General features: G+C 42.9%; 2 protein-coding genes across 8 annotated transcripts in view; one reads left to right on the top strand and one right to left on the bottom strand.

The window, feature by feature from the left end:
- Window positions 1–13,211, bottom strand: part of GLT8D2 (glycosyltransferase 8 domain containing 2) — a 73,377-nt gene extending 60,166 nt beyond the window's left edge. For 2 of the 3 annotated variants that reach the window (XM_024348027.3, XM_016924072.4), the window contains exons 1-2: window positions 12,893–13,211; window positions 1,906–2,091 (exon numbers count right to left, since the gene is read on the bottom strand). The gene's annotated coding sequence lies outside the window, so the exon portion shown is untranslated. Of the gene's footprint in view, window positions 1–1,905; window positions 2,092–12,687 lie in introns of all 3 variants that reach the window. The other variant, XM_009426125.5, reaches the window with a different exon arrangement.
- HCFC2 (host cell factor C2) overlaps window positions 13,183–19,428 on the top strand; it is a 38,717-nt gene continuing 32,471 nt past the window's right edge. For 2 of the 5 annotated variants that reach the window (XR_010147733.1, XM_063784794.1), the window contains exons 1-3: window positions 13,183–13,462; window positions 14,906–15,054; window positions 16,668–16,828. Coding sequence is in view for 3 of the 5 variants with exons in the window: in XM_063784794.1 (XP_063640864.1) it covers window positions 13,300–13,462; window positions 14,906–15,054; window positions 16,668–16,828 (473 nt within the window). In the remaining 2 variants the exon portion in view is untranslated. 5 annotated transcript variants of the gene reach the window in all.

The raw sequence follows: 19,428 nt of genomic DNA on the forward strand, positions 1-19,428 counted from the left end.
ACCTGGCTATAATTTAAAATTTTCTAGTAGCCACATTAAGAAAAAAGTACAAAGAGGTAAAATTTATCTTAATGATATATTTTACTTTACCCAATATATACAAGATGTTATCATTTCAACACATAATATAAAACATTATTAAGAAGATGTTTTATGTTCTTTGTTTTGTCTTTAAATTTAATTTGTTTTGATACATATTCATGTAATAATTGTACATATTCATGGGGTACATATTGATGTTTCAATATACAATGTATGGTGATCAGAACACTGTAATTAGCATATCTATAATCTCAAATATTGATGCTTATGTTGGAAACATTCAATATCCTCCTTCTAGCTCTTTGAAGCTATATATTATTGTTAACTATGGCCATACTACACTAGAACCTATTCCTCCTATCTAGCTATAATTTTATATCCTTTAACAAATCTCTCCCTATCTCTCCCTTCCTCCTGCCCTTCCCAGTGTTTTTTTTTTAACTAAGTCTTTGAAATTTGGTGTGTGTTGTACACTTGGAGCACATCTCAATTCAAACACTAAATTTAAGCAGAAACACTTCACATATATTTAGATTTTATAAATACCATTTAAAAAGTAGATTCATTTAAGGTAATGGATATCCCAGTTACACTGATTTGATCTTTACAAATTATATGAATGTATTAATATTAAATGTTTGAATGCACACTCAAAATATGTATATCTATTATGTTATCAATAAAAAAATAGAAAAAAACACTGGGAACAAAAGTAGATTCACGAGTCCAGGTTGGTCCAAATGTACTTAAAAGTTTTCCAGTAATTGAATAGAGTATCAGTTTTTCAATTAAAATTAGTTACAGTTAAATAAAATTAAAAATTCAGTTCCTCAGTTGCACTAGTCACATTTAAGTACTCAGTAGTCAATGTGGCTAGTGGCTACTATATTGAGCAGTTCCATTCTAAAGGATTTAGTAGGGTTTTTCTTAGATATGAACTTTGAAGGTGGGAGGATCCTGAATATCTTCCATGTATATAGAACTTTGAATATAGCCAAAGCATTTTCATATCTTCTATTTCTTTTTAGCCACACAACATTTCTGGTAGGTAAGTTGAACAGATGTTATTTGCCCCAATTTACAGATGAGCAAACTGAGGCTTTGAGCAAATTAAAGCCCAAGTTCCCAAAGCAAGTTAGCGATGAAGCCAGGATTGGAATTCTTATTCAGCACTTCTTAAGTGTTTCCTTCTTGAGGCATATTTCAAATACTAGGATCTGCGGCTGCAACAGTAGCGTTAAGTGGCATGGCATCCACATTGGTCACCCTTCAGCATCAAATTTGCTGCCTGTGTAGAATTATTGACTGCCCTGTGATCCCTTATATGCCCCTATTCTAAATCCCTCACACAATCCAGCAGGTGTGTCCTTTCTCCTGGAGAGGCTTGACATGATGCCCCTCCTCTTCTCTCTTTACCCCCAGCATCTTGTACCTTATTTTATGTATTAATTATTATTATTATTATGTAGAGACGTGTCTTGCTATGTTGCCCAGGCTGGACTTGAATTCCTGGGCCTTTCTCCTCAGCCTCCTGAGTAGCTGGGACTGTAGTCATGCACCACCATGCTCAGCAAGTTGTACCTTATTTTAAAGCACAATTCCATTCAAACATTTAGCTAAATGTTTTTAGCTAAAACGTTGGTCACCTCTGGGAAGTCATAAGGTTCAGGGGCAGCACAATATCCTATGCTCTAAATACTCACTGCACACACATGAGCGAAAATAAGAACCACTTCTGGCTCAGGGTTTCCCACTGCCCTTCCAGAATTATGTGCTGTTAACTTGCAGCAGGCTAGTCCCTCAGACATGTCCCAGGCATCATGTGGACAGCAGCCTGAGCTGACACCTGCCCAGTGCAATTACCTTCACAGATCATGTCATCTCCTTTGCATCTCTCATCCACCTAGCAGAATGTTATAGATCTTCTCCCTGACCCCCACTGTCTGATTCCAGCTTCTTTCTCCTTTATTCCTGCTGTGCCATGCTCCAAGGATGCAATAGGCTTGTTATGTATGACTTAGATGTCCACACTGTATGCACAGATTTTCCCTGGGGAAGAAATGAGAAAAGAAACAGAGGATATGCATGACACCAGAGTGGCCTTTGGAGACAGACATACCTAGTGTGAGCACAGGTCTTACCTCCAGTTTCCTCATCTGTTAAGTGGGGACTACTAATAGGACTCTTGTGTGGGTTAAAAGACATCATGCATGTAAGGCACTCAATAAGGACTCAAGAAATGGAAGTTATTATTGCTGTTGTTTTGAAACAAAAGTAATATTTAGCCGGGCGCGGTGGCTCACACCTGTAATCCCAGCACTTTGGGAGGCCAAGGTGGGTGGATCACGAGGTCAGGAGATCAAGACCATCCTGGCTAACACAGTGAAACCCTGTCTCTACTAAAAATATAAAAAATTAGCTGGGCACGGTGGCAGGCGCCTGTAGTCCCAACTACTCTGGAGGCTGAGGCAGAAGAATGGCTTGAACCCGGGAGGTGGAGTTTGCAGTGAGCTGAGATTGCGCCACTGCACTCCAGCCTGGGCAACAGAGCAAGACTCCATCTCAAAAAAAAAAAAAGTAATATTTAATTGAAATTGAACTATAACATGTAATTGATTTTATTGAATAATATATAATTGAATATTTAATTTTAAATTTAAATATTTAACTGACAAAGACTGAATACATTCAAGATGTACAGTGTTGACTTGATATGCATGTACACTGTGTAATGATTACCAAAATCAAATTAATTAACACATCCAACACCATCCATTTTCTACACTAGATCCCCAGAATTTGCTCATCTGATAACTGAAAGTTTATACTGTTTGACTAACATCTCCCCATTTTCCCCATCCCCTCACCCTAGCAACCACCATTCCACCTACTCCCTGCTTCTATGAGTTTGACTTTCTTAGATTACAAATATAAGTAAAATTGTATGTATTTGTTTTTCTGTATCTGGCTTATTTCACTTAGCATAATGCCCTCAAGTTTCATCCACGTTGTCAAAAATAGCAGGATTTCCTTTATATGGCTGAATAATATTCTATTGCATATATGTACCACAATATATTTATCCATTCACCCATCAATGGATACTTAAGTTGATTCCATATCTTGACTATGATAAATAATGCTGCAATGAACATGGGGAGGCAGATATCCAAAGGAAATAAAATCAGTATTTCAAAGAGATATCTGCCTCCCCATTGAAATACTGATTTTATTTCCTTTGGATACCTGCCTCCCCATGTTCATTGCTCTGCTTCCTCCCTTCTAATAGAAACACGATTTCATTTGGACAGCAAAATGCCTATTTGAAAAGATTCTCCTCCTTGGATGTCCTGCAGCTAGAGTGGCACGTGAGCAGACATCTGCTGTCTAGTACTTCCTCGAAAGCTAGTGTTTTCCTGGCAAAGAGCTCTTTGGTGTCTTTTGCCCTTTCTTCCTGTTTAAAATCCAACCTTGAAGCTTGCGTGTGAAGTAGCCACCTTGCAGCCATGGGGATAAGAGGCCCGCACTGTGCTGCTGCATATGGCCACACTGGTTGTGCACAGTGACTATAGAGTTGAATCAGTCAGGGTCCTGGCAGGATACAGACAGCTCCCTCCAATAGGGTAATGGTGGAGACTTTTTAAAAAGGCACTAATTGAAAAGGTGTAATCACTGTCAGGGAAACATGGTTAAGAGATGATGCAGTACCCTGGGGCTAGCAATAGCAGGGAGTTATTACCACCCCAAACTCTGAAGGGCAACAAGAGAGAGTGGTTTCCAGGACGTGGAGAGAGGATATGGAGAGGGTGGCCAGCAAGAGCAGCCCTCCCACTGGGATACAGCCAACCTGTGGTGCTCTGCACAAAAGGGACGAGGGGCTGATTACCCCAGCCTCACAGTCTCCTGTTGGTAGTGTCTCCCATTGACCAAATCCAACTAGAAGTCAGAGGGCAAGAAGCTCAAGTGCTATAATCCATTCAGGTCAGCCTCTCAGGACACTGAACAGGTTGAAGGGTTGAGAGTAGATCTGTAGAAGTAAATGGAAAATATCCTTGCATTATATGAATGGGGTCCCTGGCACTCTGTCATTCTGCAGCCTGGCATATGCTAAAGATGGCAGAGAATCACCACAGCAGCCCTGAACTAACTACTTATGGAAAATCTTGCTATGTGAGGAAAATAAACCCTTAAGTGGTCAACTAAGTTTGGTTAGATTTAGTTACATGCCTGAGTGCAACCCCATGCAATATGTATGCATTTCACATGCATTTTATATTTGTGGTATCACTTGTCAACAAAACATGTATCTTAGTCTCTATTATTCCATGTTTATTTCTTACTAGTTGAAGGTCAGATGTTCATCATTTCTTCTTGCTAACTGGGTCTGCCTTGACTGAGTATATAACTTTTAGATAAGGTCCTAGATAAAATCTATTAAAGCTGATAAGTTTGCCTGGGAGGAAAGGAATAAGTCTTCTGTAGTAGTACATGAATTACCACATTGGGTCAGGCTGACAAGCCTCTTTGCCACGTTCGTCTCCCATGGCTGGGCTCCAAGATCACACATATGGGGCAGGAATTACCATAACAGCCTCAATTCCCTCTCTTTTGCCTGGTGTGGTTCAGTTGCAGGTCATCTTCCTGTTGCCCTGAGCTTCGGTGCTCTTGCTTTCCCCTGCTACTCCCTGAACTGCAGCAATTGCTCCAGCACCTGAGTCTCACACTTGAGTTCCCTCTCTCCCGCATGCGGTAACTGTTTTTCTTCCTTGGCCCAGTTCCCTGTTCTGGCAATTAAGTTAGGTTCTATCTAGCCTGGAGCCCTGCCTTGCTCTTGCCAGCTGCACTCTCTATGCTTTGGCCATAGCTTCAGCCAAGATCCATGGCTGGAGCCCTGCAATCTGTAAACAGACCTCTCAGACACCATCTGTTTCCCTCACCTCGGCAACAGTCCCTGCCCAGGATCTCTGCTATCGAGTTCTGCCCACTTGCTAGCACTCCCAAGAACCTCTTCTCAGACCTCTGGCAATAAGCCTTTGGCCCTTGGCCTGAGTCCTCAATTGAGATTAAAGACATTGCAATTTACACTCTTGGCTGAAAACACAGGACTGTCTGCCACCTCCAGCACCAGATTCTCACTCTAGGGTTGACTTTTTGGCCTGCAGCTCAGGAGGAGGAATAGAAAGTGTAGAAATATAATAAAATCATGATAATGATAGAAATAAAACAATCTACTACTTATTAAATGCTAACTACATGTCAGACATTGCGTAAGTATAGCACAGTCCTTGCTTGGCATGGTAACAGCACAGATTTCAATTAGCACCGTTTAGTTATATAACACAAGTCCCCCAATAATACAGTTCAAATTTCAGTTACCACAGTATATTCACTGTAAGTAATTGCATAAATACAAGCTTTGCTGCCAGGTTTTCAGTCCACAAAATTACTATGTAAATAACAGATGCACGCCATGGTCAGTGACCACAGCACATCACTTCATTTCTAGTCTGCTGGTGACTGGTCACTGGACATCTGTTATTTAGTTATGCACAGACAGCAAAGCATGTAGTTGTGTTGCCTCTTTATCTCCAAGTAACATTGTAAAAAATGGACGATAGAATTTGCCAATAAAGATAAAAGTGAAGCAAAGAAACAAAAAGTGATTATTGTGGCAGTGAAATTCAAATCAAAGATCACTGGAGTTACAGAAGAAATTGGTGGCCATGGGAATGTTGACATTGCCACTGTTCAACTCCAGATGGGCATCCAGAGAGACTTAGTAAAGGTAAACTTATGAACATAAATAAGGAAGGAAGTTGTAAGGAAAAGGATAAAGATGTTCCAGAAAGTGACATGGGCAAAAAATTCACATTAAAGGAATGCTGAAAGATATCTCACAACATTGAAATCACAAAGGAAAACTTAGAAAGGAGGCTGGGCATGGTGGCTCACACCTGTAATCCCAGCACTTTGGAAGGCTGAGGCTTGAGCTCAGGAGTTCAAGACCAGCCTGAGCAACATAGGGAGACCCCGTCTCTACAAAAAATAAAAAAGTTAGCCAGGTGTGGTGTTATGTACCTATGGTCCCAACTACTCAGAAGGCTGAGGTGGGAGGATCGCTTTAGCCTGGGAGGTCAAGGTTGTGGTGAGCTGTGATCATGCCACTGTACTTCAGCTCAGGTGACAAAGACCCTGTCTCAAAAAAAAAAAGCAAAACACGTTAATTCTCAATATTTCTGTTTTAAATTATGGCATAATAAAGAAATATTAGGTTTACAATTTTTTCATTTCTCTATATATTTATATCCAACAGTAAGAAAGTTTTTAATATTTTGACAAAAGTTTTTAAACATCACAAAACAATTGTAATTTTTCCCACTGATAATTGAGATCACTTTGAAGGGTGTTGGCTTGCATATCATGTTTACAGAACAGTGCTATCATGCAAAGTGAAGACTGCCTGTACTTTACATGTATTATTTCATTTACCTATTTCTTTCTTTCTTTTTTCCCCCCTTGCTAGGTCGCTGCCCCATTTTCAGCACTAGATGGTGCTGAAACCCACATTTGCCTCCATTCTAATAAATAATCAGTGCCCCTCGTCCTTAATGGGGGATATCCCAGTAGTTTGGGAAGGCTAGCTAGGGGTTCAGTGTCCAAAGGACCTATGGACCCAACCTCCTACAGTGTGGTGCTGCTGAACAGCCACTATGATTTGGTGTCTCCATCTCTTTTTGTCAAGTTACACAGCAGAGTTTCCAGAGCTGGGATGGTAGTCTCACCTCTCCCCTTTGTCTCTGGCTGTTCTCAGGGATATTTCTCCTCTAGGGACTGCTGATGCTTCTAGTGGTTGAGGCTGGGACAAGTCTCCTGCAAGGGAACCCAAGATTGTGGAGAAGCTGGTTGTCTATGCCTTGATCTCACTTTTTACAGTGTACAGACTGTGAGTTGGGGGAAATTTTCATGCAGTTGGTGCCTGGCAGATTGTGGGGAGGGGATTACAGATATGGAAGTCTGATTCTCTTACCATCTGCTCAGAGTTTTTTAAACTTCTCTGTGGCCCCAGCAAATGTCTCATCCTCAAATTTGAGTTCTCGGATATTGCTGGTGATAATTTCAGTGTTGAATATTAGTTTTGGGTTTTCCATTGGGGGGTGTGAAGCCAGCTTGCTTCCTTGCTGCCACTTTGGAACCATATTATCTCATTTAATCCTTTGACTAACCCTAAGAAGCAGATGCTCTTATTATTCCCATTTTATAGACAAAGAATCTGAGGTTCAAAGAGGATAAATAATTTGACCAAGGCCATACAACTAGTTAAGTAGCTACAACCTATTGGGTCTTAAAGCCCTTGATCTTAACCCCAAATGAAACAGTCCAGGTAAATGACTCTGGTGGGTGTTTGATACGGAGGAGTGGGCAGAGAGGAGAGGAAGTAGTGAGAGATGAAAGTACCTTCTCTAACATATGCCTAAAAAGTCTAGAGCAGCACTGTCCAATAGAGCTTTCTATAACACAACAGATGCTCCCTTACCCAAGGGGGATACATTCAAAGACCCCCAGAGATGCCTAAAACCACGGATAGCACCAAATCCTATATACCTCTAACTAAGACAGCTACTCAATGACGAATGGGCAGGTGGCACATACAGTGTGGAAACACTGGACAAAGGATGATTCACATCCCAGGCAGGTAAGAGCGGGACAGCGCAAGACTTCATCATGTGACTCAGGATGTTACACAATTTAAAACTTACAAATTGCTTATTTCTGGAATTTTCCATTTAATATTCTCAGACTGCATTGACTGTGGGTAAGTGAAACCATGGCTAAAGAGGGATTCCTGTACATGTATAGAATACATAATATTTATATAATCTATAATAGAGAATGAATGTATCTATTCAACCCTGGTATACATGTAGGTATACATGGACTTCAGGATCCATCTTTTCTTGATCCTCCAGGACCTTGATCCACCAAATCCCAGCTCTTTCTGAACAGATCTACTTGCCCTATGGGATGTAATTTCCAGTGGAGCTGCTCTACTTCACTAAGTACTCAGGAAATTAGGCTTCTTCCAGCTCATGGTCCAAGATGGCTGCTCCAGTTCTAGCCATTACATCTACATTCCAGACAGCAGGAAAGAGTAAGAGAAAGGAAGCTTCCCTCCTCCAGAACACATTCTGGAATTATATATATTACTTTTGCTTACAACCCATAGGTCAATATTTAGCCACAGGCCACAACAAGTTGAGGGAAGCTTGGGAAATTAGTTTTTATTTAGAATGGTCATGTGCCCAGCTCAGAGTCCAGATTCTGTTACTGAAAAGAAAAGGAGAGCAGACATTGGGGGTCATCTTGAAGGAGAGTGGGTACAGTAGTCTGGGAAAGTTATTTATTTGTTTGTATTTTGTTTGTTTGTTTTTTTCCTTCCCAGCCTCAATAATGAGAGGCAGGCAAGGAGAAGGTTGGAAATGATTGCTGGTTGTGCTCTTCCGACCTTTTGTTTGCAACTGGATCCTTCTTCTGGGCCCACAAGTCTCACCATCCAAAATAATAACAATTTACACAGTACCTCTCTCTCCTTGCCAGCCATTGTTCTTTCTTTCCTTACATGGCCAAGTCTCTGTAAAGAATAGACTACACATGTTATCCGCATTTTCTAACTCATGCTTCAGTTCTCTCTGGCTTCTTTCCCTCCCACTCCATTGAAAACATTTTAATTCTAGGCCACTACTAACCTCCTAATTTGCAAATCCAACAGTTGCTTCTTCGTCCTCTTCTTCCCTGACCTCTCTGTGGCTTTTGGCTTTCCTTACCACTTCTGCCTCTATGAAACCCTCTTTGCCTGTGGCTTCTTTGACATCACCCTCACCCAGTTCCCTTTTAACTTCTCTGGCTACCTATTCTCTATTTCCTTCATGAGTGCCTCCTCTTGTCTTTACCCCATCAATGCTGGCTTCTTCAGGGTGCTATTTTCCATCCCTCTTCTCCAAACTCTCCTCCTAGGTTGTTGTTTCCAAACTACATTCTTGAAGTTTCAGAGATTGAAGGTACTTTACTGTGAAATGGGGACCTATTTTAGATGCCTCCCTCAAGGACAGATTACTCAAAACTGCTCTACTAAAACATCTTTCCCATTGGATTATGTACTTTGTCATAGATTGAATTGTACCTCCCCCAAAAGACATGCTGAAGCCTTAACCTGCTGTACCTATGAATATGACTTTATTTGGATATGGGATCCTTGCTGATATAATCAAGTTAAGATGAGATCACAGGATGAGCCCTAATCCAATATAACTAGTGAATTTATAACAAGAGGAGAAGAGGCTGGGCGCAGTGGCTCACATCTGTAATCCCAGCACTTTGGGAGGCTGATGCAGGAGGATTGCTTGAGCTCAGGAGTTCAAGACCAGCATGGGAAACATGGTAAAACCTCATCTCTAGAAAAAATTTAAAAACTAGCCAGGCATGGTAGTGCACACCTATAATCTCAGCTACTCCAAAAGCTGAGGTGGGAGGATCACTTAAGCCTGGGAGGTGGAGGCTGCAGCAAGCTGAGATCGCACCATTGCACTCCAGCCTGGGTGACAGAGCCAGACCTTGTCTCAAAAAAAAAAAAAAAAAAAGAAGAGACAGACACACAGGGAGAACACCACGTGATGATGTGATGGAGTCAGAGACTGGAGTGATTCATTGACAAGTCAAGGGCTGCCATGGATTGACAGCTGCCACCAGAAGCTAGAAAGAGGCATGGAAGCATTCTGTCCTACAGGTTTTGCAGGGATCACAGCCCTACTGACACTTTGATTTCAGACTTATATATCCTTCAGAACTGTGAAACAAAACATTCCTATTGTTTCACAGCAGCCCTAGGAAACTAGTACACATTTCCTCATCACCCTGCAGCTCCCTATCTAAGCCACCAGTTATAGCTTGCAATCTCTTTTGTCTTAAAAATATTTTGCCTTAATTTTTCTCCTAGTTCAAGGGTTCTCGGGCTTTCAAATATCATAGACTAGTTTTTTTAAATTTGAAGTTCAACATTAGGGTTGGAACGTTTGATTTTTTCCTTTAACCTTGTGCTATAAGGGCATTAGAAAAAAACTACCATCTAGGCACAAAACTCTCAGAACAAAGTACAGTTCTTTAAATTAAACACTTTGGGTTTTATGAAAAACTCACTGCTTTATTCCAACTCTTCCAGTTTTATTTCAAATCCATAAAAACTTTATTATGGCAACATTTAAGAGCCTCCTATGTTATGTATGTGACATAGAAAAATATTAATAGATAAATATTCATAACCTCTTTTCTGTTTGCAGACATCTTATTTCTCCCTCCCTTTCCAAATTCTCTTTGGACATATTATGAAATTGGGCTGGCCAGGCGCAGTGGTTCATGCCTGTAATCCCAGAACCTTAGGAGACCAAGGCGGGCAGATCACCTGAGGTTGGGAGTTCAAGACTAGCCTGACCAACATGGAGAAACCTCATCCCTACTAAAAATACAGAATTAGCCAGGCGTGGTGGTGCATGCCTGTAATCCCAGCTACTCAGGAGGCTGAGGCAGGAGAATTGCTTGAACCTAGGAGGTGGAGGTTGCAGTGAGCCAATATCGGCGCCATTACACCCCAGCCTGGGCAACAAGAGCAAAACTCCATCTCAAAAAAAAAAAAAAAAATTGGGTTAATACTCAGTGAGAGGGAGAATTTAAGAAGCAGAAGCTAAAAAAAAATAGTGAGAATTCCTTTTGGGGTTTTTGTTTGTTTGTTTGTTTTTTAGACAGAGTTTTGTTCTTGTTGCCCAGGCTGGAGTGCAATGGCACCATCTTGGCTCACTGCAACCTCTGCCTCCCAGGTTCAAGTGATTCTCCTACCTCAGCCTCCCAAGTAGCTGGGATTACAGGCATGCACCACCACGCCCGGCTAATTTTTGTATTTTTGGTAGAGATGGGTTTCACCATGTTGGCCAGGCTGGTCTCGAACTCCTGACCTCAGGTAATCTGCCCTTCTCGGCCTCTCAAAGTGCTGGGATTACAGGTGTGAGCCACCGCACCCGGCCTGAGAATTCCTTTTTAAAACGTAGAGAGTTATCTCTCAAAAAAAGCTTAGATAGATGAGAAGGTGGAGAAGCATGCTGAGGTTTAAGGGAGTTGGGTGAATGAGGCATATAAGAGAAATTGAAAATGGTAAAATAAGAGGAAAAAAGAGTTTTAGGAAATTTACTATACAGTGTCTGTGTTCTCCTTTCAGTACCTCTTGAGAATCTGAGGTAGGGATTTAAATTGCTTTCAATTTTTTCTTCCACTGGACTTGTATCTCTTATTTATCTCTCTTTAATAAAAATAGAGATGGGATCTCACCATCTTGACCGAGCTGGTCTCAAACTCCTGGGATCAGTGGATCCTTCTGTCTCAGCCTCCAAAAGTGCTGGGATTACAGGTGTGAGTCACCATGCCCAGTCCTTTTTCAATTAAAATTTTAAAAAATAACTTGTATTGTGGATATTTAAGATATACAATATGAAGTTGATATCATATAGACCAGGGGTCCCCAGTCCCCAGCAACCAGTCCTCGGCCTGTTCGGAACCCCCATGACCTTCCTGAGCTCCGCCTCCTGTCAGATCAACCGCGCATTAGATTCTCACAGGAGCTCGAACCCTACTGTGAACTGCCCATAGGAGGGATCTAAATTGTGTACTCCCTATGAGAATCTTATGCCTGATGATATGAGGTGGAACAGTTTCATGCCGAAACCATAGCCCCCATCCTCCTGCCAAGTCTATATCACCCACTCCCCTGCCAAGTCCGTGGAAAAATTGTCTTCCATGAAACCGGTCCCTAGTGCCAAAAAGGTTGGGGACAGCTGAAACAGGCAGTCACAAGGTTACTATAGTGAAGCATATTAACATATCCATCATCTCACATAGTTACCACCAACCCTTTTTGTGTCTCTGTGGCAAGAGCGGCTAAAATCTACTCATTTGGCATGAATCCCATATGCAGTGCAGTTTTATTCCTAATGGACTTGTGTGATTATGTGTAGGACCAAATCATAGGGCAGCTAGGCCTTATTAAGCGTTGCATTGGCTGGGTGCGGTGGCTCATGCCTGTAGTTCCAGCACTTTGGGAGGCCAAGGCAGGAGGATCACTGGAGCCCAGGAGCTCGAGCTTGCAGTGAGCTCTGATCGCGCCACTGCATTCCGGCAACAGAGCCAGACCCTATCTAAAATAAATAAATAAAAATAAAGAGTTGCGTATGACTGCTACCAGAGGCAGTATGGTATAATGGTTGGATATGACTGCTATCAGAGGCAGTATGGTATATGATATAAGGGCTTGGGGGTTCTGGAATCAGAAGCCCTGTGTTGGAATCCTGGCCCCAGTCTTTTTTTTCAACACCTCTCCTTTGTGTCCATCAGAAAATTACCTTACTGCACTGTGCCTCATTTCCCCATCCATGAAAGGGAGATAACAGGAGCCACCTCACTGGATTGTTGGATGGATTACATGAGTTAATACACATGAGGCACTTAGGGCATGCCAGGCTGTGGACAGCCCTCACTTGTTAGCTAGCAATGAAACAGAAACCTAGAAAACCATCTCTCCTCTGCTTAAGCCAAACAAAGCAAAAATACCTCTTGTGGCTCACGGTTCCCAAGCTTCCTGGCATGGCTCCGCACAAAGCTGCCTTCGGTTCGCCCGGCAGGCTTTGTAGCGACCTTCCCTGCCCGGGTCCCAGTCACGGTCGGGAGCAGCGGCCGTGGCCCGGGCTCGCGAGGCAGGCTCCCGCCCGCACCCTCCCGTGCGAGGTCCCCGCCCTGCGCTCCCAGCTCTTCGCACCTCTACCCGAGCTTCTCTCACGTTGCCTGTGAGACTGCTTCGCCCACACATCCTAGATGCTCAATTAAAGTGGACGTAAAGGAAGATGCTGTGGCTTCTTCCCAAAATACCGAACGGGAGGCTCTGGGTGGGGATGGGAGACGTGGTCAGTGGGAAGCGTCCTTCCACCCTAAGGTGCGTTGCTCCGGGTGGCCGCTGGCCACGTCGCCTGGGGTGGGGGCGGGGCTCCCCTGTCAGGACCCCCCTTCCCCAGCGTCTCTCCACTGCCCGCGGGCCTCCAGCCTGGCCCCCGGCGCCCGCGGCCACGTGACCCCAGCACAGCTGGAGGCGGGTCCCCGCCCTCCCCAGGGAGCAGCCGGTTGAGGCGGGAGCGGTGCATTGTGGGCAGAGGGGCGGGGGTTGGGAAGATGGCGGCTCCCAGCCTCCTCAACTGGAGGCGAGTTTCTTCCTTCACGGGGCCGGTCCCCCGCGCCCGGCACGGACACCGAGCGGTGGCCATCCGGGAGCTGATGATCATCTTTGGAGGGGGAAATGAGGGCATCGCGGATGAGCTGCACGTCTACAACACGGGTAGGCGCGGCGGCGGCTTGTCGGCCCCGCCTGCTGGAGCTGCGGAGGGGGAGGGGAGGCGAGGCGGCGGCCGCGGCCCTGACAGCTGTCACCGCCCGGTCACTGCTTCCTTGGGCGGGCGGCGGGGAGCGCGGCTCAGCCGGGCGGCCCGGGTCCCGCAGCTCTGTCCCGGACCGCAGCTCTGGATCTCCGGGGCCCTTGGGGCGCAACGGACCCCGAGCGGGGCGCACCGGTCTTCAGGCGGGGGATCCCGGACGCCCCCACCCCAGCCCGACAAGCGGACGCAGGCGACAGAAGACCATGTCCAACCGCCTGGGCCACTCCCCGAAATCTCGCCTCTGTCAAAAAACAAAACCCACTCCAAACCAAAGTTCCTTAGGGCCTTCCCGTCTTTGCCTGCCTTCCTTCCTTAGGAGGAAGACCGTCTAGGGGGTGAGGAGGGAAAACGAGAGGCCTTCTGGCACTCTCGCCTCAAATACAACCCGGTGTTTGGCAGGTAACGGTCAAGAGCCCCTCCGTGGGCCGCGCTCTAAACCGGCGGGGACGTGGTGAGGCGGCCTTGTGTCTGCATACTCGGTGTGGGCGCCCTTCTGGACTGGCCCTCGGAAAGAGGACTGTCATAACTTGAGCACCACTGCAGATCACAAGTGCCCCTGGGCAGGGAGCCCCTATCTTTGAGGACCTCTGTGGAATAGAAAGGAGACTGGATTTAATTTTTTTTTCCTCTTGTAAATGCTCAGGCTGTCACAAGAAATCTGTTTGGTGTAAAGACAGTGATGGAATTCTGGGTCTACTTCATGACCGATAACTTTTCTTTGACCAAACAACTTAATCACAGGAATAATTTGAAGGTTAACAAAATAGTGGAGTCTGAGAAGTTTTATTTTGTTCACCCTCTCCTCCTCCCAGCGCCCCAGCATATGAAGGTGAAAAGTTACTGACAGTTTGGTCTTAGTGTAAAATCCCTGGCTTTGGAACAAATTAGACCTGATTTGAATCTTGCTCTGCCGGTTGCCCAGGATCAGCGCTAAAGTTACCAAACCTTTTTAAGCCTCACAATTTTCAGTTGTAAAATAGAGATTTTTATACTCACCCAGCAGGGCGTTTTGTAAGAATTAAATGATACAGATCAGGATTTTTCAACAGCAGCACTCTTCGACCTTTTGGGCCAGGTAATTCTTTGTTGAGGTTGGGGGAAGCTGCCCTGTATTGCCCTGCACATTGTAAGATGTTTGGCAGCATCCCTGCGTCTACCTACTAGATGCCAGTAACAGCCCCCTCCAGTTGTGACAACTAAAAATGTCACCAGACATTACCAAATGTCTTCTGAGGGGCAGAATCATCCCCAGTTGAGACCCACTGATATTGATGATATATATTTGCTGATAGTATATGATAACCGTTGCTTGTTATAATCGGTTTTCATTTTATTTTGGCAACTAGCTACGAATCAGTGGTTTCTGCCAGCTGTTAGAGGAGATATCCCTCCAGGCTGTGCTGCCCATGGATTTGTCTGTGATGGTACCAGAATATTAGTATTTGGGGGAATGGTTGAATATGGAAGATACAGCAATGAGTTATATGAGTTACAAGTAAGTGTATTTAATATTGTTTCATTCTGAGGCTTTAATAATGATATTGTTCATAATTTTTCAAAAGATTGCAACATTACTAACATTGTTTAACACATTTTAATATTATTCAAGTAATGTATTATTCAAGTAATATTATTCAAGTAATGTAAACTTCACTTTTTATAGCTTTATAGAAAATGTTTCCACTTCACTTAAAACCCAAAGTTTCCTGGCAAGTCTTTTTCCCATACCCAGTGCAACATTTATAACATCAAGATATCTGTTACGTAGCATCAGTTGTACATGTTATGTATTTAGGTTTTTGTATCTTAGTGCAGTAGAAACTTTAGCCTGCAACAGGAGCGCCTGGAGAACCTGTGAAAACACAGATTGCTGGGTCCTACCCAGAGAGTTTCTGAGTCAGAGGAAGGCCATGAGCATTTGCATTTCTACCAGGTTCCCAGCTGCTGATGCTCCTGGTTTGTTTGTTTAGAGACGGAGTCTTGCTCTGTCACCCAGGCTGGACTGCAGCCGCACAATCTTGGCTCACTGCAACCTCCGTCTCCTGGGTTCAAGCAATTCTCCTGCCTCAGCCTTCTGAGTAGCTGTGACTACAGGCACGTGCCACCATGCCCAGCTAATTTTTGTATTTTTAGTAGAGACGGGTTTTCACCATGTTGGCCAGGCTGGTCTTGAACTCCTGACCTCAGGTGATCCACCCACCTGGGCCTCCCAAAGTGCTGGGATTACCCGACGTGAGCCACCGTGCTGTGCCGCAAGTTCTTAAGTATTAAGTACTGCAGGACTCACAGAGGGATAGTTGGCATTGGTATCAACTGACAGATTCACAACTTTGAATAAAACTTTCCACATTTGGAAAATCACCGTGCCTGGCCCCTAGGCTATACTTTGAAAACCACTGCTTTAGTGTTTTAGAAATTGTTACCCTCATACTAATATTTACTACACCCCCACCTTGACAATACATACAAAAGAGGAGTAACAGTTTCCCATAACCTTTCTAAATTTGAGTCTTATTAAACCAGACTCATAGCCCTTGTTGACTTTTCTTCCTGATCTGTGCCTTATCCCTAGGGCGGTGATCATGCGGGTATCTGCTAATTGGCAGATGTGAGTGGTTATACCTATTTACAAGCAACTCATTGCAAAAATAATTTCAGCTAAAGAAAACATCCATGGCCAGAGAATAAGTTTTGGAATTTGATGTATTAAATGAGCTTTATGTTTACCTTTAAAAGGTTAAAATATTTACCATTCATGGATTACCTTTTTTCAGAAAGTAAGAATATATATATTACATTTAATCTTGAAGCTATGTATAATACTTTATTTTTCATTTGGAAAATACTTTAGAACAGTTAGTGTTTATTATTATATGCTGAGTTTGCCATGGAAATCTGTGAATATGGAAGAGTAACTTGAATGTCTACTGGAACATATATTTTAATTCCAGAAGTTAGCTGGTTATTTGTCATTTGTCCCAAAAGTAGTTTTTTAGTGCCTTCTGATGGGATTTAGATTAAAATGTATTGATATGATGTTGCACTATTGACAATATAGGAGTGCTTTCTTGATTTTGTCTGACTGTATTTGTGCCCTTTTTTTTTTAGGCAAGTCGTTGGTTATGGAAAAAAGTGAAACCCCATCCCCCTCCTTCTGGTTTACCTCCTTGTCCTCGGCTTGGACATAGCTTCTCTTTATATGGTAACAAATGCTATTTGTTTGGTGGCCTGGCAAACGAAAGCGAAGATTCAAACAATAATGTTCCCAGGTATGCTGACCCTTTCAGACCAAATGCTTATTTTATGATTTAGAGTAGGAACATTTTATTTTTTCCATCTTTAATTTTTAAAAGGGATGATGCTTAGCTTTTTGCATTTCAACCTAACAGTGGACAGATTTGTGTGTGTTTGTGTTTTCCTTAGTCCCTGGAGCATACTTGTTTTCAAAACTGTGTCTTTTCTTCAGAAAGCATTGGAGCTAAAAACAAAAAAACTGTGTCTTTCTAATGAGAAATCATCTTATTAAATTAATATTAATGTAACTGCTTGTATCAATATATTTGTATATATTGAGCCATAATGCATTTTAGCTGCCTCATAAATGATAATGAAAAGCAACAGATGGTTATTTTAAAATTAGATTTCTCTGGGAATTTGGCGACAAAACTGATTATAAAATGAAAGCTATCATTTCCATGTTTTATACAGGAAGCTATTAGAGTAGTTCACACTAGCATATACTTTTACAATCAATTCTTTCCTCCTTTTTCCCAAACAGAATTAATTCACTACCTCTTTTCTTTTCACATCATGTTTTGTTTGTTTGTTTGTATGTTGAGTTCCAATAAGCCTTTATGAAACAGCTCGTAGGCAGGTTTGGTCCACAGCGTGTAGTTTGCTGGCACAGATTGTAAATAATGGGGCTGTCTACATTGTTGACCCCTATTATAGCTAATGTTGGTTTTGTCTGCAAAGAATTCCTCTTTCCTTTGGGGAACTATACTGTTCCATGTAGTTTTTTTTTTTTAATAAATTTTATTTGTGTAAATTTAAGGTATATAACATGATGGTATAAGATAGATATTTTGTATATATATTAAAGTGGTTACTATAGTGGTAATATATCCGTCATTTCATATAGTTACCCATTTTTTTCTGCCTGGGGCATGGGCAGCTGTAGTCACCACCAGGCGTTGTGGCTCATGCCTATAATCCCAGCACTTTGGGAAGCCGAGGTGGGTGAATCGCTTGAGCCCAGCAGTTCAAGATCAGCCTGGGCAACATGGCAAAACCCCATCTCTACCAAAAATACAAAAAATTAGCTGGGCATGGTGGCACGCGCCTGTGGTCACAGCTACTCAGAGGCTGAGGTGGGAGGATTTCTTGAGCCTGGGAGGTGGAGGTTGCAGTGAGCCGAGATCGTGCTGCTGCACTCCAGCCTGGGTGACAGAGTTAGACCCTATCTTAAAAAAACAAACAAACAAACAAACAAAAATCCTGAATACAATGCATTATTATTAACTGTAGTCCTCGTGTTGTACATTAGATCTCTCAATTTGTTTATCCTAGGTATTTGCTACTTTGTATCTTTTGACCTACATTTCCCCATTTCCTTCCCTTCCTGTCACCCTGACCCTGGTAACCACTGTTTTATTCTCTATTTCTATATGTTTTACCTTTTTTGTTAAAAAAAAAAAGATTTCACATATGAGATCATGCAATATTGTTTTTTGTGTCTGTCTTATTTTGCTTAGCATAATGTCCTGCTGCTCCATCCATGCTGTGGCAAATGGTAGTATATTTTTTTCTTTCTTTTTTTTAGACTTTCTCTTTTTTTATTTTTTATTTTTATTTTACTTTAAGTTCTGGAGTGCATGTACAGAATGTGCAGGTTTGTTACATAGGTATACATGTGCCATGGTGGTTTGCTGCACCTATCAACCCATCATCTAGGTTTTAAGCCCCGCATGCATTAGGTATTTGTCCTAATGCTCTCCTTCCCCTTGCCCTGCAACCCCCTATATGCCCTGGTGTGTGATGTTCCCTTCCCTCTGTCCATGTTTTCTCATTGTTCAGCTCCCTCTTATGAGTGAGAACATGCAGTGTTTGGTTTTCTGTTTCTGTATTAGTTTGCTGAGAATGATGGTTTCCAGCTTCATCCATGTCCCTGCAAAGGACATGAACTCTTTTTTTTTGAGACACAATCTCGCTCTGTCTCCCAGGCTGGAGTGCAGTGGCGCAATCCCGGCTCACTGCAAGCTCCGCCTCCTGGGTTCACGCCATTCTCCTGCCTCAGCCGCCCGAGTAGCTGGGACTACAGGCGCCCACCACCACGCCCTGCTAATTTTTTGTATTTTTAATAGAGACTAACATGGGGTTTCACCGCGTTAGCCAGGATGGTCTCGATCTCCTGACCTCGTGATCTGCCCACCTCGGCCTCCCAAAGTGCTGGGATTACAGGCGTGAGCCACTGCGCCCGGCCAAACTCATTCTTTTTTATGGCTGCAATATTTTTTTCTTTTTAAGCCCGAATAATATTCACATAGTGTTTTGATCACATTGTCATTCTAGCACTCAAAGCTTTGGAGATTTAGAGTCCAAAGGGCTGTTTTCTGATTCAGGTCTTATCATGTGTGTCCTTTAGAGCAAATAATCTAAGCCTGTTTCCTTCACTGTGAAATGGGAGTGATTAAATACCTGTTTTACAGTGTCATTGTGATAGTGAAATAAGATCATTGGTATAATTTTCAAAGCACTTTCAGGTTACCATAGCATATAATACAGTAGAGTTATCAACCATTATAATGTCTTTTTACCTGCATTAGATTGATGGTAGGATCTTAACTTTTTTTCCAAACTATTTTAAAAT

The sequence above is a fragment of the Pan troglodytes genome, chromosome 10 (assembly GCF_028858775.2).
Source record: "Pan troglodytes isolate AG18354 chromosome 10, NHGRI_mPanTro3-v2.0_pri, whole genome shotgun sequence".
Lineage (NCBI taxonomy): Eukaryota > Metazoa > Chordata > Mammalia > Primates > Hominidae > Pan > Pan troglodytes.